This window comes from Leuciscus leuciscus (assembly GCF_965113295.1).
Source record: "Leuciscus leuciscus genome assembly, chromosome: 22".
Lineage (NCBI taxonomy): Eukaryota > Metazoa > Chordata > Actinopteri > Cypriniformes > Leuciscidae > Leuciscus > Leuciscus leuciscus.
In genome coordinates this window covers 32,109,212-32,131,811 of record NC_138746.1, presented here as the reverse complement: position 1 = coordinate 32,131,811, position 22,600 = coordinate 32,109,212, and the positions used below count along the sequence as shown (strand labels likewise).

The 22,600-nt window shown below is 37.4% G+C and overlaps 2 protein-coding genes across 7 annotated transcripts in view; one reads left to right on the top strand and one right to left on the bottom strand.

The window, feature by feature from the left end:
- Positions 1-22,600, bottom strand: part of prkn (parkin RBR E3 ubiquitin protein ligase) — a 384,030-nt gene that overhangs the window by 265,381 nt on the left and 96,049 nt on the right. The window lies entirely within an intron of this gene.
- LOC309487117 (uncharacterized protein) lies at positions 526-22,343 on the top strand. Of its 4 annotated transcripts, XM_082154667.1 has the most exons (12): positions 1,274-2,077; positions 5,601-5,654; positions 7,248-7,313; positions 7,425-7,505; positions 8,769-8,822; positions 9,504-9,569; positions 9,681-9,761; positions 11,399-11,452; positions 12,746-12,844; positions 16,567-16,645; positions 17,404-18,552; positions 18,588-18,816. In XM_082154667.1, exons 1-9 carry the CDS (start codon positions 2,042-2,044, stop codon positions 12,758-12,760), a joined length of 507 nt encoding a protein of 168 aa, XP_082010793.1. In that variant the 5' UTR covers positions 1,274-2,041; the 3' UTR covers positions 12,761-12,844; positions 16,567-16,645; positions 17,404-18,552; positions 18,588-18,816. The 4 variants fall into 4 exon arrangements, with proteins under 4 accessions (XP_082010794.1, XP_082010793.1, XP_082010795.1 ...); XM_082154668.1 differs by lacking the exons at positions 17,404-18,552; positions 18,588-18,816 and adding an exon at positions 526-1,262 and having other exon boundaries at positions 1,962-2,077; positions 16,567-17,395; XM_082154669.1 differs by lacking the exons at positions 17,404-18,552; positions 18,588-18,816 and adding an exon at positions 21,346-22,343 and having other exon boundaries at positions 16,567-16,610.

The window sequence follows — 22,600 nt, the reverse complement described above, 5'->3', positions numbered from 1 at the left end:
TATATTTTTTAATGAATCTTTTTTTTTTTTTTTTTTTTTTTAAATGACTAGATTTGATCAATTAATAATAAATAAATATCCTAGTAGTTTAGTAATTTAAGCACATTCCTCACACTCTTTCAACTTAAATTCAAAATAAACCTCAATTTCATACATAACCCTTTTAATTCAGCTCAAAATATCTTACATTGGGTGTCTTTGCCAATCTCTTGTGGAAAAAAAGAAAATATAACATGTTATTTCATGAATCTTGACACTAGATAGCCTTATAGCTCTATTTGGAGCAAATGCACTCTTCCTCTTGGTCCTAAAGTCATTTCTCTTCAGTATGCATTCAGATACACACTGTAGACATTATAACATATTTTTTTTAGGTAAAGTTTTAGCATTTTTAGTTCGAATTTTGAGCATTTTTAGTTTTTTTGTATGTGTACTGAAGCATTCCTTGCATTCTATTCATTCCTATAGGGGTTAAATTGATTTGTTACTTTTTTAAATTTCAACCACAAAACGATTTTTTGTGTGTGTGTGTGTGTGTGTGTGTGTGTGTGTGTGTGTGTGTTTGTTTTTGTGGTTTACGAGGACTTTTGACCTGAATACGCACCAGCACTATGGGGACATTTGGGTTTATGAGGACAGAGGCCATGTCCTCATAAATCCGACAGCGTAGATGTCATTTACTACGTTCCAGAAGCTCCCTCTCAAAGTTTGGCGCCATGTCCTTACATACCACAAAACCCTGAAATTTTACCATACACAGTGTATCCCTGATTTCGAGAGTGCGCCCCTGTAGCCAGGTCCTGGTATTACACCCGCGTCATCAAAAATTTGCATCTTTTACACAAGTGTATTCTTTGGGGCCTGTGATTGGTCAGATCGGTACCGGTAGGCGGGAAATCGCGAAAACAAGATGGCGCCAGTGGGCGGAGCTTCAATCAGCTTTAGTGATTGGTCAGATCGGTACCGGTAGGCGGGAGATCGCGAAAACAAGATGGCGCCAGTGGGCGGAGCTTCAATCAGCTTTAAAATGTGTAGCAACTTAATGCAAAATACTAATTATTTAAGTATTTTTGCCTGTAATTTATTAATTTTGCATTAAATATATGATAAATAAATAAATAAAATCCCGTTTATATTATGATAAGTACAACGTAATCAGAGGTGTAGTCATTCGTCGTCACGTCATTTCCTTTTTGGACTGGACAAACTCTGCACCTGAGAAGACATCTGTGGACCTGATGAAGGCAACTGTTATCCAAAAGGTAAGTTATAACGTTGTTTAATTGCTTCTCTAATAGCATGTGGGTCCGGTTGGCTTGTTTGTGCATGTTCTGTATGCTCTTCGCTGCTCGTTTTACAGTTAGAAAGCAGCTAGCGCGTGATGCTAACGGTGCTAGCGGACCTATAGTGATTCTGTTTACAGACTGACATGAGGGAATCAGCGATGCTTGTCATTTTAAACTCGTTTTCGATTGCACTATATTTGTAACTGCTACCTTTTCTGATCTCATAAAATAGTCTAGCCATCATAATAACGCGTTGTCATGACTACAGTATGTGAAGGGGAGGCTATTTCACCCAGTACAGTATCCTGATATGCTACTGTTAATATTACTACAGTTATGCTTGCTTTAAACACATTAAGACACAAATATGTGCTCATATTACTCCTGACTATAATAAAATATACTCTGAATATTATTAGAACTGTCAGTCTGATTCAGTCTTATTAATACTGTCACTATTATTGCCTATAATGTATCAATTGTGAATGAAATCTATGAATGAATAGTTATTATCAATTAACATATTCCTTAAATATCATATAATAATAAAGTATTAAAATAACTTGAATGCTGTTTACCATAATTGATCAATTTATTTAAAACAAGCTTTTTGAATAATATGTCAAATGAAATGCAATGGTCGTGATTAATGAGAGTCTTTTTCTATGCGCGCAGACACATGGGATGATGGCTGAAGTGAGTCAGTGAAGGAGAAGATCAAGATCTGGAAGAGGACATGCCGTTTACAGACAAAGATGAGCTCCAGGGCAGATTCAGCAATCATTATAAAGGTGAGTTCAGGGTTTCCATGCTTAAGCAGTGCCATGCGACCAGTGTTCCTCAGAAACAGATTATTTGCCACTGTTATCAGTCCCTGAATTATGATTGTGTGTGTAAGAAGTGAGTCACGATCACTTACTGTACATCTAGCACAGGCGCAATGTCTCGTATCACTCTCATACATACACACACTTGAACTCAGTGCCGTCCAAATGTATCTAGTTACCAGTGTCCCAGTAAATCTAGTGTCCTCATAGACCAGGATTCTGTTAAACTTACACAACACACTGAGATTCTTCAGTCAAGTCAAACATCAGGAACATGCTCTTATGATGTCCTCATAAAACGGTGTCCTCATAAAACTGGTGTAAAGCTACACACAACCTGACACACTGGAATGAAAACACATGTAATGTGAATCATAAAAGCCGTGAACATTACCTTGTGGTAGCATTTAAATATTGATTTGAAAACTTTAACTATTTTGAAATCTTGTATATTATCTCAAATCAGTATTTCATGTGCAAATATTTATTGATAGGTAGCTGTGTATCAGGACCCTTATTATCCTGTCAGTTTATTTTTTATTAATTACTGACTGACTGTACATTATCCTTTATTTTTATTCATTTTTTTTTTTTTTCATTTCTTTCTTTATATATTCCATTTATAATGCTTTTTTTAAACTCTTAGGTGAAGTGTTTCTGTATGTAACGCTTAATTTCATATTCTCAGATGAGCCATAAGAGCCAGTTGTCATCAGGCAGTGATTGTGCTGCTCTTACTGTGGGACTAGACAAAGTAAGTGAGAGTTGTGCTGGAAGAGAACGAGCAAACGAAGCAGAGACATCTGTGAGATCTAGTGTTCACATATTTACACCACTGTTTCATGTCTAATGTTATGTTTTGTAGACTCTCAGTGAGGTTGAACCCTCCACTCTCGAAATGAAGAGTCCGTCCCCGTCCCAGTCAGAAGTCAGAGATGTACAGAAGGTATTGTTTTTTTGGAAATCAAATTAGGGATACAGCGATATGAACATTTGGGCCGATAACTGATCATTCTTTATATTCGAAAGCCGATATCTGATATATTAGCCGATGAATCTAAATCCAAAATTTGATATACTTTGAAAGCCTGATTACAAAAACGAAACGCACATCATTTAAAGCCAATGTCCCAAACACTTCAACATAAATCAAACATATACAGTACAGTGCAGTGATGGAGTACTCGAGTCCGACTCGAGACACTATTCTCAGGACTCGTGACTTGACTTGGACTCGCGGACTGATGACTCGTTCTTGGACTCGAGGATATAAAATCGGACTTGAGCATTCATCAAATGAATGACGTTGGATGAAGTTTCTGACTAAATAGGATTTAAAATTTGATATAAGATGTTACACTTTTCCTGTTTTGGGCTCCAAGACCGGACGGGATCTCTTTTTTTCCTGCATATATGAACGAGCAGAGAGAAAGCCCCAGCCGCGCGCGCGCTCTCACCGTCTTCAAACAACACGAGCGGTGCTCCCTCCTCACGCATATCAAAATCAATTGACACGATAGTAAAAGGTCGGAAGACCGAAGTTTCACGTAGATCATTCAGAGATTTTTTTCTCCTGAATTACCGCGAGGTGTGAATTGTGCTGAAAAAAAACAAAAAACGTTTGCCTTATCTTCTCTGAAAAGCGTTCCGCACATTCAGCTGACATTAGCCACAATTTCAATAAACGAAAAGACCTATCTGGTGATGAAATGTTTTCTGTGTTGACACAAATCTTGTCCTGTCCTAAACTGCCGAGATAATCACACAAGGCGTGCCGTATAGGCTACACGTCCATTAATGACACGTCCGATTCGCGAACTAATGACTCCTTTGAACGATTCACTTTAATGAATGGTTAAAACAACTGACCATCTGTCCAACAACGAACTCACGAGACGTCTGAATCGGTGTATAACAAATCGGTAACACTTTACAATATGTTCCATTTATTAAACTCTAGTTAACTACATTAGTTAACATTTAGGCTACTATTAATAAACTGCACTTCTACAGCATTGTTAATGTTAATTTCAACATTTAGCCTACTAATAGCCTACATTATTGAAATCAAATTTTTTATTTATATTTATTTATATTGTATTTATTATTTATAATTGTCAACACAGTGGTGTCATTTTTGTTTAATGTAGACCCTCTTTTATAATTATATCAGCTCTTTAAAGGTGCCAGAGTAGAGAAATGTTGGCAGTCTTGAAATATAACAGACTCAACCTTGATGACTCGACTCGGACTCGAACACTGGGGACTCGAGACTCGACTCGGACTCGAACTAATGGTGACTCGACTCGGACTCGACTCGGTCTCTTCTTTGGTGACTCGGACTTGGACTCGGACTCGAACACGGGGACTCGAGACTTGACTCGGACTCGACAATTGGTGACTCGACTACAACACTGGTACAGTGGCCTAATGTAAGATTCCTTAACTTTTAAAATGAATTTTACATTCATATTTCCAACTTTCTTTATAAAAAAATGGCAATACTTTATAAAAAGGTTTCATCTTGTTAGTATTAGTTAACATGAACTAACAATGAATGAACAATACTTCTACAGGATTTACTTAATGTTTATCTTACTTAACGTTAATCTCAACATTTTCCAAGACATTTTAGGATCCAGTGTTGTATCTGTTAATTTAATACACTGTGAACGAACATGAATTCGCATATTTTATTAACTCACATTAACAAAAGTTTTTCAATATGAAAAGCAATTTCACTAAATGAATTGAATAGCTCTATTTGGAAATAATGAATCATTCTAGAATGATTGGTGTGATTTTGTAGGGGTTTGCATCTGCATAGAAAATAATAAATTGCAAGCAGAGATAAAAAAAATTAACAAAGATGTGAAATAAACAATGCCTCATATATTCCAGGTAAGTCTAACAGCATTTAGGTACAGAACATGAGTAATCAACTGTAAAATAACACGCCATAGTCTTTATATAGCCTGACTTCACAGAGGCCTATACTGCAATGTCACTACCACAGATGGGTATGAATGATAAAGCAATACATTGTGCAGCCCTACAAGTTAATGTTCATGGCTTTAATGCATCACATTACATGCATGTTCATTACAGTGTGTCAAGTGTGTGTGTGTGTCTTACACCTGTTTTATGAGGACACCGTTTTATGAGGACATCATAAGAGCAATGTCCTGATGTTTAACTTGACAGGAGAATCTCAGTGTGTTGTGTAAGTTTGACAGAATCCTGGTCTATGAGGACACTAGTTTTACCGGGACACACATATGGAATATTAGGATCGATACTGATAACCCATAATTCACAGCTCATTGTGGCTAATACCAATAGCGAAAACTATTTGTGCTTGTCAGATTAAATATAATCATTGAAGAAGTTGGTAAAAAATAGCAACCTCTGTTTGGCTTTCAATAAGTGATACTAAAATTAGTATTTATTTGTCTTTTTTATATATTTTTACTACTTTTTTTTTCAGATGATAACTCTGAAGAATCCGATGAAACCTGAACAAGATACAGCAACTCTAAAGGTATCCAATAAGTTAATGTAATAACTCTGTTTCCTCAGAAACAGATTATTTGCCACAGTTATCAGTCCCTGAATTATGATTGTGTGTGTAAGAAGTGAGTCACGATCACTTACTGTACATCTAGCACAGGCGCAATGTCTCGTATCACTCTCATACATACACACACTTGAACTCAGTGCCGTCCAAATGTATCTAGTTACCAGTGTCCCAGTAAAACTAGTGTCCTCATAGACCAGTATTCTGTTAAACTTACACAACACACTCAGTCAAAGTCAAACATCAGGATCATGTTCTTATGATGTCCTCATAAATCTAGTGTCCTCATAGACCAGTATTCTGTTAAACTTACACAACACACTGAGATTCTTCAGTCAAAGTCAAACATCAGGAACATGCTCTTATGATGTCCTCATAAATCTAGTGTCCTCATAGACCAGTATTCTGTTAAACTTACACAACACACTGAGATTCTTCAGTCAAGTCAAACATCAGGAACATGCTCTTATGATGTCCTCATAAAACGGTGTCCTCATAAAACTGGTGTAAAGCTACACACAACCTGACACACTGGAATGAAAACACATGTAATGTGATGCATAAAAGCCGTGAACATTACCTTGTGGTAGCATTTAAATATTGAAATATTGATTTGAAAACTTTAAAGGAACACTCCACCGTTTTTTGAAATAGGGCTTATTCACTTTCTTTCCTACATTTAGATAGGTGGGCAAATGCATTTTTGTCTCAGTGCATGCATTGTTTTAGTTTGACAGGGTCGACGCTAGCTTAGCTTAGCACAATGAATGGAATCCTTTGTTGCCAGCTAGCATGTCCTGAGTAAAAGTGGTAAAAAACATTTTTAAAACCCACCTAATTACTTCTTGTGGCCTGCGTATTCACAACAAGTACAAATAGTGATGCAGATTAACACTAGGCGATTTCCTAGGCAGATATTGACTTATATATTAAGGACTATATTAGGGGGAAGCACAGGCGAAGCACTGCTACTTGGGCGTGATATCTCTGCGCCCAAGTAGCAGTGCTTCACCTGTGCTTCCCCCTAATATAGTCCCAAGTCAATATCTGCATAGGAAATCGTCTAGTGTTAATCTGCATCGCTATTTGTACTTGTTGTGAATACGCAGGCCACAAGAAGTAATTAGGTGGGTTTTTTAAATTTTTTATATCACTTTTACTCAGGACATGCTAGCTGGCAACAAAGGATTCCATTCATTATGCTAAGCTAAGCTAGCGCCGACCCTGTCAAACTAAAACAATGCATGCACTGAGACAAAAATGCATTTGCCCACCTATCTAAATGTAGGAAAGAAGGTGAATAAGCCCTATTTCAAAAAACGGTGGAGTGTTCCTTTAACTATTTTGTAATCTTGTATATTATCTCAAATCAGTATTTCATGTGCAAATATTTATTGATAGGTAGCTGTGTATCAGGACCCTTATTATCCTGTCAGTTTATTTTTTATTAATTACTGACTGACTGTACATTATCCTTTATATATTCCATTTATAATGCTTTTTTTAAACTCTTAGGTGAAGTGTTTCTGTATGTAACGCTTAATTTCATATTCTCAGATGAGCCATAAGAGCCAGTTGTCATCAGGCAGTGATTGTGCTGCTCTTACTGTGGGACTAGACAAAGTAAGTGAGAGTTGTGCTGGAAGAGAACGAGCAAACGAAGCAGAGACATCTGTGAGATCTAGTGTTCACATATTTACACCACTGTTTCATGTCTAATGTTATGTTTTGTAGACTCTCAGTGAGGTTGAACCCTCCACTCTCGAAATGAAGAGTCCGTCCCCGTCCCAGTCAGAAGTCAGAGATGTACAGAAGGTATTGTTTTTTTGGAAATCAAATTAGGGATACAGCGATATGAACATTTGGGCCGATAACTGATCATTCTTTATATTCGAAAGCCGATATCTGATATATTAGCCGATGAATCTAAATCCAAAATTTGATATACTTTGAAAGCCTGATTACAAAAACGAAACGCACATCATTTAAAGCCAATGTCCCAAACACTTCAACATAAATCAAACATATACAGTACAGTGGCCTAATGTAAGATTCCTTAACTTTTAAAATGAATTTTACATTCATATTTCCAACTTTCTTTATAAAAAGGTTTCATCTTGTTAGTATTAGTTAACATGAACTAACAATGAATGAACAATACTTCTACAGGATTTACTTAATGTTTATCTTACTTAACGTTAATCTTAACATTTTCCAAGACATTTTAGGATCCAGTGTTGTATCTGTTAATTTAATACACTGTGAACGAACATGAATTCGCATATTTTATTAACTCACATTAACAAAAGTTTTTCAATATGAAAAGCAATTTCACTAAATGAATTGAATAGCTCTATTTGGAAATAATTAATCATTCTAGAATGATTGGTGTGATTTTGTAGGGGTTTGCATCTGCATAGAAAATAATAAATTGCAAGCAGAGATAAAAAAAATTAACAAAGATGTGAAATAAACAATGCCTCATATATTCCAGGTAAGTCTAACAGCATTTAGGTACAGAACATGAGTAATCAACTGTAAAATAACACGGCAGAGTCTTTATATAGCCTGACTTCACAGAGGCCTATACTGCAATGTCACTACCACAGATGGGTATGAATGATAAAGCAATACATTGTGCAGCCCTACAAGTTAATGTTCATGGCTTTAATGCATCACATTACATGCATGTTCATTACAGTGTGTCAAGTGTGTGTGTGTGTCTTACACCTGTTTTATGAGGACACCGTTTTATGAGGACATCATAAGAGCAATGTCCTGATGTTTAACTTGACAGGAGAATCTCAGTGTGTTGTGTAAGTTTGACAGAATCCTGGTCTATGAGGACACTAGTTTTACCGGGACACACATATGGAATATTAGGATCGATACTGATAACCCATAATTCACAGCTCATTGTGGCTAATACCAATAGCGAAAACTATTTGTGCTTGTCAGATTAAATATAATCATTGAAGTTGGTAAAAAATAGCAACCTCTGTTTGGCTGTCAATAAGTGATACTAAAATTAGTATTTATTTGTCTTTTTTATATATTTTTACAACTTTTTTTTTTCAGATGATAACTCTGAAGAATCAGATGAAACCTGAACAAGATACAGCAACTCTAAAGGTATCCAATAAGTTAATGTAATAACTCTGTTTCCTCAGAAACAGATTATTTGCCACAGTTATCAGTCCCTGAATTATGATTGTGTGTGTAAGAAGTGAGTCACGATCACTTACTGTACATCTAGCACAGGCGCAATGTCTCGTATCACTCTCATACATACACACACTTGAACTCAGTGCCGTCCAAATGTATCTAGTTACCAGTGTCCCAGTAAATCTAGTGTCCTCATAGACCAGGATTCTGTTAAACTTACACAACACACTGAGATTCTTCAGTCAAGTCAAACATCAGGAACATGCTCTTATGATGTCCTCATAAAACGGTGTCCTCATAAAACTGGTGTAAAGCTACACACAACCTGACACACTGGAATGAAAACACATGTAATGTGATGCATAAAAGCCGTGAACATTACCTTGTGGTAGCATTTAAATATTGAAATATTGATTTGAAAACTTTAACTATTTTGTAATCTTGTATATTATCTCAAATCAGTATTTCATGTGCAAATATTTATTGATAGGTAGCTGTGTATCAGGACCCTTATTATACTGTCTGTGTTTATTTTTTATTAATTACTGACTGACTGTACATTATCCTTTATATATTCCATTTATAATGCTTTTTTTAAACTCTTAGGTGAAGTGTTTCTGTATGTAACGCTTAATTTCATATTCTCAGATGAGCCATAAGAGCCAGTTGTCATCAGGCAGTGATTGTGCTGCTCTGACTGTGGGACTAGACAAAGTAAGTGAGAGTTGTGCTGGAAGAGAACGAGCAAACGAAGCAGAGACATCTGTGAGATCTAGTGTTCACATATTTACACCACTGTTTCATGTCTAATGTTATGTTTTGTAGACTCTCAGTGAGGTTGAACCCTCCACTCTCGAAATGAAGAGTCCGTCCCCGTCCCAGTCAGAAGTCAGAGATGTACAGAAGGTATTGTTTTTTTGGAAATCAAATTAGGGATACAGCGATATGAACATTTGGGCCGATAACTGATCATTCTTTATATTCGAAAGCCGATATCTGATATATTAGCCGATGAATCTAAATCCAAAATTTGATATACTTTGAAAGCCTGATTACAAAAACGAAACGCACATCATTTAAAGCCAATGTCCCAAACACTTCAACATAAATCAAACATATACAGTACAGTGGCCTAATGTAAGATTCCTTAACTTTTAAAATGAATTTTACATTCATATTTCCAACTTTCTTTATAAAAAAATGGCAATACTTTATAAAAAGGTTTCATCTTGTTAGTATTAGTTAACATGAACTAACAATGAATGAACAATACTTCTACAGGATTTACTTAATGTTTATCTTACTTAACGTTAATCTCAACATTTTCCAAGACATTTTAGGATCCAGTGTTGTATCTGTCAATTTAATGCACTGTGAACGAACATGAACTCACATATTTTATTAACTCACATTAACAAAAGTTCTTTTCTCTGTTAGTTCATGTTAGTTAATGCAATAACATATGTATTGTGAAGTTTTACCAAAACATCTATTGCCTTAATAATAATAATAATAATAATAAATCAAATGAAATTAAAATGCAAACAAGTTATTAGACAACATTAAACTTAAAATGAAATGGCCTAAAGAGCTGAAGGAACACCCCTAAACTGAGGCTTTGTTAGATGGTTTTAGCTCAACGGAACACAACCTATATATGATAAATTAGATATTTATACAAAAGAAACACAATATTACAACTTATACTTGCACAAAATCATGCACAGATTAACTTGAGCTATTATTAATAGTAATCAACTATTACATAGTGAAACTCCTGTTGTGGATGCGCTCCTCCCAGGACTACACGCTGAAACACAGCAACTAAACCCAAAGAATTCACGACGTTTTTAATGCAATAGTTTGCTCATTATAGTGATATGTATATATGACAGTCCCAATCATAATTAATGTTTTGCTGACCACCGATAGGCCTACAGTGAAGTGTTTACTGCAGCACTCATTAACTGCATCCAAATGCATCCAAATGAGATAAATCAGATATATAACAAAAATAAAAATATTACAACTTACAATTCCACAAGCGAACTCTCCCTGTAACAATGCGCTGATTTCACAGATTTGTGATTCAAACATTTCAAAACCATCATGGTGAACAGCGCACATCTGAAGCTGAATGAAGTAATCCATTATTTATTAGTGTTAATATAGCGGCCTAATTTTCTTATCGGATTGACAATGATAACATTAATAATGAGCATTATTTTCATGCATCCCTGATTGGTTATGACCATATATTTATAGGGTTTTAACTTTATACTTGATTACAACTTATGTCACAGTGTTTTAAATCTTAAGTCACTGTTTGAAATGTCCCATCATACCTGAATTAGTTTGGCGTCATCAGCCTTCTTTTGCTCAAGTATATCATTGATAATGTGAAATTGTTTTAATTGTATGTTTTATGACAGTGATCAGTCAGTGTTAATGGAGTCAAGTATCTGTGCTGCTTCATTTGGAGAATCTCTGAATCCTTTGTATCTAATAGATGTTTATTTTTTCTTTCTTTGCCTTGCTTTCAGGTGAGCCCTGAGAAGGAACAATCATCATTGGAGGATCAAGACTGTGTTGAGATGGTAATAAAAAGAGCATTGCATCATTTTAGGAAATGCTAGTCTAGTAAGAACTTTTTCACATCATCTTTGGGGCTGTTTTACACCTGGTCAAAACAATTCCATTTACACTTGGCCACATAAATGTGTCTGCACAAAACAGACATAAATCCGATCTTCATTTCCCGCGCTATATCAGATTTAACGGTGTTCACGTCATCGAAAGCTACCGCTATGAGCAGCATTTTTTGTATCAGCTAATTTTAAGATCAATAGGAGAGAGAGTAGCATCAGCACTGGTAAAATCATTTATTCTCACTACTTTTAATGAAGATGACTGTGTGTTGAGCATCTGCGACTTACTTTAATTTATTTTTAGTTTGTATTTTGTGCATCAGCATGCTGAAGAGATCCTCAGCTACTCATCTGCAGTGATGCGTGTTGCAGAAGCGCTGTCATATCTCACTATATCGTGTCATATAGCCTAAAATACGCTCTCACCTGTTTATTATTTGGCATTTTTGGGAGGAGTAAAATTCATAGTGTTACCATTAATTTACTCTAGTGACCCACCACAGTCTAATCTGTCCCTCCACAGTTTGAACCAAAAGAACCGAAAATATTTTTACGCCTCATAATAACATAAATTGTCTTTGTTTTTTGCGCAATTGCTTTGGCAAAGCATCTCTCAAACATATTAAAATCAAAAGCACAACATGGCTTAATGCCCTTATCAAATCGCAAAAGACGATAAGAAAGTAAGTCTGTAGTCTGTTGTGCTGCGTGTTTCAAACTGAAGAGCACACTTTGCTCGCTCGATCAGCTCATGATCTGGCTTTTTCCATGCCTCGTTTCACAGGGAATGAATGCAGTGAACTCCATCTCTGCATGTGCCATAAGTTTAACATGCATTTGGGAACGCAACTAGCACCAGTTACTCTCTATTTTCACATTCGCATTATATCCACATTGTTTGTGGTAATCCAATTTTGCAATAAGATGCGTTTATAAACCTGTTTTCACTTAAACTGCAGGTTTCTGCCAGTATAACAGCTTAAGTGAAGAAATTAAGAAAGTATTATAACCTCTTATTGTAAAATAATATACTCATTATAAAATATTAATTTTTCATTGACAGTATTAGTATATCACTGTCTAGGCGATAATTCTAATAATAGTGATCTTAGTGAAGTATTATAGTTGTTATTAATATGATTATTATTATTAAACGGTGCCATTTGTCATGTTTCATAAATGACTTCTGAATACAGGTTAAACTGAAGATGTTCTTGTTTTAAATGTCTCTTTTTCTTTAAGATGAGATCAGTATGACGGACTCTGATGCCAGTGATCCTGATGAAAGCGGTTCTGAAGGTGATGTTCCTGCTGGAGCTGCAGGCGTCTCCAGTAATGTTGGTATGTGTCAACTAATGCTGGGTTACACACCAAAAGATTTTTTACATCTTATAAGATTTTCAAAATGTGATAGACCACAAACATGAGGACAAAAAATCCTAGATTTAACCGTTTTGCTCCTATAGTGTATGGTGTGCCATGATGTGAAAAGACCGTGAGGGTTGGGTATCGTTTAAATTAACGATTCCGATTCTGCTTATCGAATCCGGTTCTTAACGATTCTTGGTTTCGATTCCAATATTTATTGGAGAGAAAAAAGAGAGCAAATACTTTTTTCTACCTTTTATTCTTGTTACATTTAGGCTATTACCAGTAAAACTGTGACAATGCATCTTAATTTACAATATACTGTATATATATAACACTTTAAGGAATTATAGACTCGTCTCGTATTAATTGTCTGATGTATTTATTCATGATCTCTATTTTAAACAAAACTGGTTCTCATTTTATCCAGAATTATGCGGCTCTAGTTTTGTACCTGAGTGTGAGAGACTGCTATTGCTGCTGCTAGTAGCTTTATCTGGTGTGTGGAAACCTGTGGTACTGCTGTTGAGAGATCGCACCGAATCAAATGTGCTGCATTCCTTCAAATTGACCCTGTGTTGCAGCAAATGTTTCATCATATTGGAGGTGCTTCCTCCCTTGCATGAAATGTCTTTCTTGCATGTGATACAATTCGCTGTATTTTCATCTTATTTTGAAAAGCTTAACCAAACTTTTGAACGTCTGCTGCGCTCCGCCATCGTAAATATAATGTACAGCGCATGTGCGGCAGGCAGGTCCTGGCAGATCAATACAACTGTAAACAAATGCTCACTGCCATTCACCTCGCGCATGTGAGCATCACCAAAGTAAGGAATCGATAAGCGGAATTGAAGTGCGCACGTCTTATCGAATCCCCTGTTTTTGGCATTTTGGAACCGGTTCTAGATACCCAACCCTAAAGACCATGCAATCAGAGTCTCGACTGTTAACACTCTAGAGACCTCAGAATAAGCATGGCGGACGATATGCAGGAAGAAATTGCAATGATAGTGTTTGGAAAAGTTTTACACAACACGTTGTGTAAACATTTGTTCCACAAATCAACAAGCTGATCCTCCATCTCTGCTGTCCACATCAATTTCACTTTGTGCCGCCATGACTGCGTTTGTTATGCTTCCTTCTTCCTTCATCTCGCTTTCTGATTGGATATTGTTTCCTTTCACGTGATAATCTCCAGAGCATGCGCGCTTTTGTCCTTGGGCTTCCCCCCACATTTCAGGATTTCTGATCGTAAATATTCAACATGTTGAATATTTGCGATTCGAGATCAGGGCGGCTCCGACGTTCTTCCGATCAGGTTCGGACACTCTTAACACACCTCACACCAAGGGAAAATCTGATAAGATAATCTATAACCATCAAGATAATCGGGACACAGCTAGGATTGTCAGAAGGGGGAAATCGGCCCAAAATCAGCTTGATTATCTTTTGGTGTGTACCCAGCATAACAAGTTTGTGTTTATGAACATGTTTATTATTATTTTAAACCAATATATATTGTGGTACAATTTTACGTTAGTATTTTCACCAAAGAAAAATGGTTTTAAGCCAGTTATATACACTGAACAAAATTATAGATCTAACTCAAAGTTCTAAGACTTCTTCTATGTACCCAAAATGCCTATTTCTCTCAAATATTGTTAAAAAATCTGTCTAAAGCTGTGTTAGTGAGCACTTCTCCTTTGCCGAGTTAATCCATCCACCTCACAGGTGTGGCATATCAAGATACTGATTAGACAGCATGATTATTGCACAGGTGTGCCTTAGGCTGGCCACAATAAAAGGCCACTCTAAAATGTGCAGTTTTATCACACAGCACAATGCCACAGATGTCGCAAGTTTTGAGGGAGCGTGCAATTGGCTTGCTGACAGCAGGAATGTCCACCTGCTGTTGCCCGTGAATTGAATGTTCATTTCTCTACCATAAGCCGTCTCCAAAGGCTTTTCAGAGAATTTGGCAGTACATCCAACCGGCCTCACAACTGCAGACCACGTGTAACCACACCAGCCCAGGACTTCCACATCCAGCATCTTCACCTCCAACACCGTCTGAGGCCAGCCACCCGGACAGCTGCTGCAACAATCGGTTTGCATAACCAAAGAATTTCTGCACAAACTGTCAAAAACCATCTCAGGGAAGCTCATCTGCATGCTCATCGTCCTCATCGGGGTCTCGACCTGCAGTTGGTCGTTGTAAACGACCTGCGTGGGCAAATGCTCACATTCGATGGCGTCTGGCACTTTGGAGAGGTGTTCTCTTCACGGATGAATCCCGGTTTTCACTGTACAGGGCAGATGGCAGACAGGTTTGCTGATGTCAACATTGTGGATCGAGTGGCCCATGGTGGGGTTATGGTATGTGCAGGCGTATGTTATGGACAACGAACGCAGGTGCATTTTATTGATGGCACTTTGAATGCACAGAGATACCTTGATGAGATCCTAAGGCCCATTGTTGTGCCATTCATCCACGACCATCACCTCATGTTGCAGCATGATAATGCACGGCCCCATTCTGCAAAGTTCTTGCATGGCCACCATTACTCACCGGACATGTCACCCATTGAGCATGTTTGGGATGCTCTGAATCGGCGTATACGACAACGTGTTCCAGGTCCTGCCAATATCCAGCAACTTCACACAGCCATTGAAGAGGAGTGGACCAACATTCCACAGGCCACAATCAACAACCTGATCAACTCTATGCGAAGGAGATGTGTTGTACTGCGTGAGGCAAATGATGGTCACACCAGATAATGACTTGTTTCCAGACCCCCGACACCCCCCAACCCCCAACCCCCCGACACCCCACACCCCCCACCCCCCGACACCACACAAAACTGCACATTTTAGAGTGGCCTTTTATTGTGGCCAGCCTAAGGCACACCTGTGCAATAATCATGCTGTCTAATCAGTATCTTGATATGCCACACCTGTGAGGTGGATGGATTATCTCGGCAAAGGAGAAGTGCTCACTAACACAGATTTAGACAGATTTGTGAACAATATTTGAGAGAAATAGGCCTTTTGTGTACATAGAAAAAGTCTTAACTTTTAGTTCAGCTCATGAAAAATGGGGGCAAAAACAAAAGCGTTTAGAATTTTGTTCATAGTGTATGTATATATATATATCATACTATAGTGCAGGGTTCACCAATCTCAGTCCTGGAGGGCCGCTGTCCTGCAGTGTTTAGCTCCAACCCCAATTAAACACACCTGAACCAGATAATCAAGGTCTCACTAGGCATACTAGAAACTTTCAACCAGGTGTGTTGGAGCTGGTTGGAGCTAAACTCTGCAGGACAGCGGCCCTCCAGGACCGAGATTGGTGAACCCTGCTATAGTGTGTCAGTAGATAATATCAGATTACATTTCTAAACATTCCTTTTGCCATTAATTGTAAAAATCAGTTATCAATAATCAGATATTATTATAAATAACAATTTTTCTAGAACAAAATTAATGGAATCAGTACCAAACCAATAAGTTTATCATGTTCATGTTGGTCAAAAACTTTAAAAAGGAGATGTTTAACACAACATTCCATCTCCAGAATAATGAGTGTCATTTGAAATGTAATTTTTAGATATCAGATGTATAACCAGTTTTAAGTTCTAGATGCAGGTTTGAGTTACATCTGAGTTTCTGATCTGTCTATAACTGATTTCCTACAGGTGTTCAGAAGATGCCCATCGAGAAACCACTGAAGTTCCTCAAGGTACCTGAGGTTTAAATCAGAATATGACCACCATTGTAAGTACATGAGCTCTCATATAGTTAGAGTTTACTAAAGCATGTATTCTTCTGTACAGAGAATGAATGTGAGGTAGGAATAGAAAACCTTGTGGAAAGGACAAAAAGTGTGCTGGTCAAATGCTGAAGTTACAGCTGCAATTGAACATTTTAAGGCACATACACTCACCTAAAGGATTATTAGGAACACCATAGTAATACTGTGTTTGACCCCCTTTCGCCTTCAGAACTGCCTTAATTCTACGTGGAATTGATTCAACAAGGTGCTGAAAGCGTTCTTTAGAAATGTTGTCCCATATTGATAGGATAGCATCTTGCAGTTGATGGAGATTTGTGGGATGCACATCCAGGGCACGAAGCTCCCGTTCCACCACATCCCAAAGATGCTCTATTGGGTTGAGATCTGGTGACTGTGGGGGCCATTTTAGTACAGTGAACTCATTGTCATGTTCAAGAAACCAATTTGAAATGATTCGAGCTTTGTGACATGGTGCATTATCCTGCTGGAAGTAGCCATCAGAGGATGGGTACATGGTGGTCATAAAGGGATGGACATGGTCAGAAACAATGCTCAGGTAGGCCGTGGCATTTAAACGATGCCCAATTGGCACTAAGGGGCCTAAAGTGTGCCAAGAAAACATCCCCCACACCATTACACCACCACCACCAGCCTGCACAGTGGTAACAAGGCATGATGAATCCATGTTCTCATTCTGTTTACGCCAAATTCTGACTCTACCATCTGAATGTCTCAACAGAAATCGAGACTCATCAGACCAGGCAACATTTTTCCAGCCTTCAACTGTCCAATTTTGGTGAGCTTGTGCAAATTGTAGCCTCTTTTCCTATTTGTAGTGGAGATGAGTGGTACCCGGTGGGGTCTTCTGCTGTTGTAGCCCATCCGCCTCAAGGTTGTGCGTGTTGTGGCTTCACAAATGCTTTGCTGCATACCTCGGTTGTAACGAGTGGTTATTTCAGTCAAAGTTGCTCTTCTATCAGCTTGAATCAGTCGGCCCATTCTCCTCTGACCTCTAGCATCAACAAGGCATTTTCGCCCACAGGACTGCCGCATACTGGATGTTTTTCCCTTTTCACACCATTCTTTGTAAACCCTAGAAATGGTTGTGCGTGAAAATCCCAGTAACTGAGCAAATTGTGAAATACTCAGACCGGCCCGTCTGGCACCAACAACCATGCCACGCTCAAAATTGCTTAAATCACCTTTCTTTCCCATTCTGACATTCAGTTTGGAGTTCAGGAGATTGTCTTGACCAGGACCACACCCCTAAATGCATTGAAGCAACTGCCATGTGATTGGTTGATTAGATAATTGCATTAATGAGAAATTGAACAGGTGTTCCTAATAATCCTTTCGGTGAGTGTATAACCAAAGGAAAACTGGCCACACTGACTGAATGCCAGCAGTGTAAGACCGCTGAGGATCCTTTCCGTGGGTTTTCAATTTCTGCCTCTCTCTCATTCTCTGTACAGAAGAATACATGCTTTAGTATTCTCTAAACACATGTAGGGCTGGGTACCGAGTTCGATACTTTTTAGGTACTGACCGAATTGCCTCGATACTATCGAGTATCGAAAAATGACTTGTTTTTCGGTACCATATTTCGATACCTAAGGGGTTAACTCGTCAACGTCAGTGCTCAAACAAATACATATGAAATGCACAACAACACGCCTAAAGTCGCTCGCGCACATACACGTGAACTCTACACACACGAGACGCGGGGAACTCTCCGCGCACATACTCATATGAGACGCGCGCGCGCACACAAACTGTCCACGCACACATTCTCATATGAGACGCGAGCACACACACACACAAACTCGCGCACATACTCAATGAGACGCGAGCACACACACTCACAATACCCTAAAGATGTCGATCAAAAGTGTGGATACATTTCTCCAGGCTCGATGCCAACAGCGCGCGATGCAGTATTTGTGGTAAAATAATTGCTGCAAAGACGGTACCGCGACAGATATGATGAAGCCCTTGACAGTGCACGAGTAAACATAAGAGCAGAAAGTTGCTCCGTCTTCGACTGGTAAATGAAGATATACCTTGTTGATCACTCTGACTGTGTTTATATTGCAATAATGACCTACTGAGTGTACACTGCCGTTCAATAATGTGTTGGTTGGTCAGAATTTTTTTTTCACTAAGGATGCATTAACCCTCTGGGGACCAAGCTGTTTTTGGGGCCCTTGAGATGTTCTGACATGCTCTGACATTTGTGCTTTTTTCAGTTATTTATAAACATGTTAATGGCAAAGGTGTAAATTCACTCTATATAGCACAAACAGGCCTACCATAATATGCGAGCAACATGTATGTAGATGTTTGTATTTTTAAGAGAATAATGTTTATGCGTGGTTATTTAAAAAAATAAAAATGAAAGTTGCTGAAATAAGACCACAAAACTCATACAAAATATGTGCCCACAAGACTTTTGACTAATGGATGTTGTCCCTTTCAGTTCTAGCTTCAAAATTATGTGAAAATAGTCTTGCTTTATCGTTCACAAAAAAAAATACATTGATTTAAATGGTGTAAAACAGGTTTTGCTTGGAAAGCCAATATGCGAGGGGGAGGAGTAGTTTACACCTTAGTCCCACCCACTCTGCATAATGACTCTGCATAATTAGCCATTCATTCAGGTGTGACACTGACTGAGCCACACTGCAAGGACAAAATATATATTTTGAAGAAGACTTATATTGACCATTTAAGATTTTGCTTACATCTATCTTGTAAATATGTTTTGCTATTTTATTAAAAAGGTTACAATTACAACAATAATTACAATTTCAGCAATATTTCTGCAAAAAAGTACTCTTTCTTTGTAAAAAAAAAAAAAAAAAGATTATAGGCCTACATTTTATCATATGTATTCATTAGTTTGAATATAGCCAACATTGGAACATCTTAGTCTATGACTTTATTTTTGACAAAATAGTATTTTATATATATGAGCAGAAAAGCTTATTTGATGTGACAGTATATTCTACAGTAAAAACTGTACCCAAATCTAGTCAACAAAATGTTGTCTTTCATACTTCGCCTGACTGTAACGCAGTAACTGTAACTGTAAAAGCAGTTTATTCTTTCACACACAGACGCGCGATTCATATTTAGGCTAAACACTCTTTACAAATATGTACCCTTCATTCATCTCACAGAAAACGCGATTCATATTATAGAAACGCGATTCATCTTTTTGTTTACATAAGCCTACAACGTTATTCCATAACGTTATTCCACATTAACACTTGAGAAAGGATAACTTAGCCTACCTCACTCCTCAGCGGGATCTGCTCCTCATATCAGCACGGAAAATTTTCTCCATAAGGTAGGCTATATTATGCCTCTTTGTTTACAGCTGATGTGGGGGCGTTTCACAGACTGAAATGGTTCTCAGAATTTGCGTTTGAATAGCACGCGCTCCCCGGGGCGTGGTCAAATTACTTTTGAATGGCTCGTAATGAGCTCGACTGGAGTCGCTCTCTTTTTATACAGATTACAGAAGCTGATAATATTTGTTTTTTATATAAATTACTTCATTTAAAAGCTACGATCTCAAGCTTTATGCCCGTGGGTCTGTTTGCCTGTTTGACTGAATTTTCGCGGAGTTATAGATAATTTTCGAACGCGTTTCAAATGGGAGTTTACTGGCAGAGAGAAGGCAGAAATAGCATCATGTTAGTTTTTCTTTATTTGTCAAAAAGCAAAACACTTTATTTGTATTGTGAGTATACAGAAAAAAAATAGAAACTGAACAGGATCGATTGATGTATTACACGAAAATGAAAGATCAAAATTAACAGAGCATTTTGTGTTTATTTTTCATTGCTAAAAAAAAAAACGAGCAAAACGCGCGGGCGCGTTTTTGGTCCCCAGAGGGTTAAAGTGATCAATAATGACCTTAAAACATGTGTAATGTTACAAAAGATTTCCTTTTTTTAAATAAATGCTGTTCTTTTGAATGTTTTATTCATCAAAGAATCATGAAAAAATGTATCGTAGTTTCCAAAAACTGTTTTCATATTTCTGGAGGATCATGTGACACTGAAGTAATGATTTTGAAAATTCAGCTTTGACAACACAGGAATAAATTACATTTTGAAATATATTCAAATAAGATTTTAAATTGTAATACTATTCCACAATATTACAAGTTTTATTGTATCTTTGATCAGACAAATTCAGCTTTGGTGAGCATGAGCTCTATATAAAAAAAAAATATTTTGTTCCTTATGTATATGTATAAGGAATATTTTGTTCCTTTGTGCTTTTTTTGTTCCTTTGTGCACTGGCTAAGGAGCATGAGTCAAACTGAAAAAATAACACCAAGTTTTTCTGAGGTAAAGTGTTATGTAATCTTGTTAAAATGGATTTCATAAAATTGGTATCGAAAAAAGTATCGTTTAGGAACCGGTATCGAAATCAAGGTATCGGTATCGGTATTGGTATCGAAATTTTTTGAACGATACCCAGCCCTAAACACATGAGAGCTTTTGTACTTACAATGATGGTTGTATTCTAATGACACTATACTCTTCTAGAGCTGATGTACAGCCCAAACTAACTTTGTTGAATACTTTTCCTGTTATCTCTGTAATTCTGCTTTGAAACTTGACAATTCTGTTTACATTTTCTGGAAATAAGAGAATTGTCTTTTTAGGTAAACCGTCCCTTGTAAGTCGGTTTCTCTACATGTTGCAGCATATATTGCATGTTGAGTGAGTTCATTTTATACATTTCAAAGCCTGTTTAATGACATCTTTAAATTGTGCCTGTTTCCAAGGGCTGTTTTGTCAATCTTTTCGAAGTTTTGAATGGTTCATCTGTTTGTCATTTTAATATGTCAAAACAGTAATGATACTGTATGCTTTCTGAAAGATCACACAGTTGTGCAAGTTTTATTGACCATGTTTTTAAGTTTGTGGATGTCACTTTCCCCTTAAAATGGCATGACATGATTGTATTACATGGTAAAACTGAAAAAAACTCAATGTTTATGATGATATTATTGAATTCATAATTAAAGCACCTCTAAAACACTTCTGTCCCTGTAATGTTGCAAGTTGTTTTGTGTATTGTATTGGAGATCCGGTACTCTTTAATCACCTTAGTCTTGGTAATACACCGTGTTGTCAGGTTTGTGTGTGTGTGTGGGCATGTACCATTAAACACACTCGTCCTTATAATGTTGGATTATGCAGTTGTGTATTGTGTTTAAGATCCAGTCCTCTTAAATCACCTTAGTCTTGGTAATACACTGTGTTGTCAGGTTTGTGTGTGTGTGTGGTCATGTACCAGTAAAACACATTGGTCCCTGTAATCCACTGAAATGACATATTTAGTGTATTGTAAAAAGAGTGTCCTCATAATCAAGTTGGGCCCCAAAAATCACAATTATGTCATAGGCGGGAACATTTTAGGATGGGCGGGAATGTCCTTGTGTACCACCAAAATATCATATGGTCATATTTTCTGTTCTGTTGTGTGTATAGAACATTTGAAGTCAGATTTGTGATCTGCAGATTAAAACAAAATTTTTGATATTTGTATCATCACTGTAGGGCATTGGGAAAGGGGTGTCCCCATATACCACCACCAAACTTGTTTGGGCATCAGTGTCCTTCTATACCACAAAAACAAGTATGTGTGTGTGTGTGTGTGTGTATTCGTGGTTCAAGTGTGACAAAAGTCCTAGGGTTTTGGACCCCTCTGATGAACACTCATTTTTTTTTTTTTATTACCCAGGGGAAGGATAATAAACCGCTTAAACCAATCTTTTTAGCTGGTTTAGACTGGTTTTGCTGGACTCCCAGCCAGTTTTAGCTGGTTTAGGCTGGTTTTGCTGGTCTCCCAGCCAGTTTTAGCTAGTTTAGACTGGTTTTGCTGGTCTCCCAGCCAGTTTTAAGGTGTGTTTT

Bases quoted from the DNA above. Each gene is read 5' to 3' on its own strand.
- LOC309487117 (XM_082154669.1), top strand. From the start codon at position 2,042: ATGAGCTCCAGGGCAGATTCAGCAATCATTATAAAG. The intron at 7,506-8,768 runs GTATTGTTTTTT...TTTTTTTTTCAG, and splicing joins AAGTCAGAGATGTACAGAAG to ATGATAACTCTGAAGAATCA. The intron at 9,762-11,398 runs GTATTGTTTTTT...CCTTGCTTTCAG, and splicing joins AAGTCAGAGATGTACAGAAG to GTGAGCCCTGAGAAGGAACA.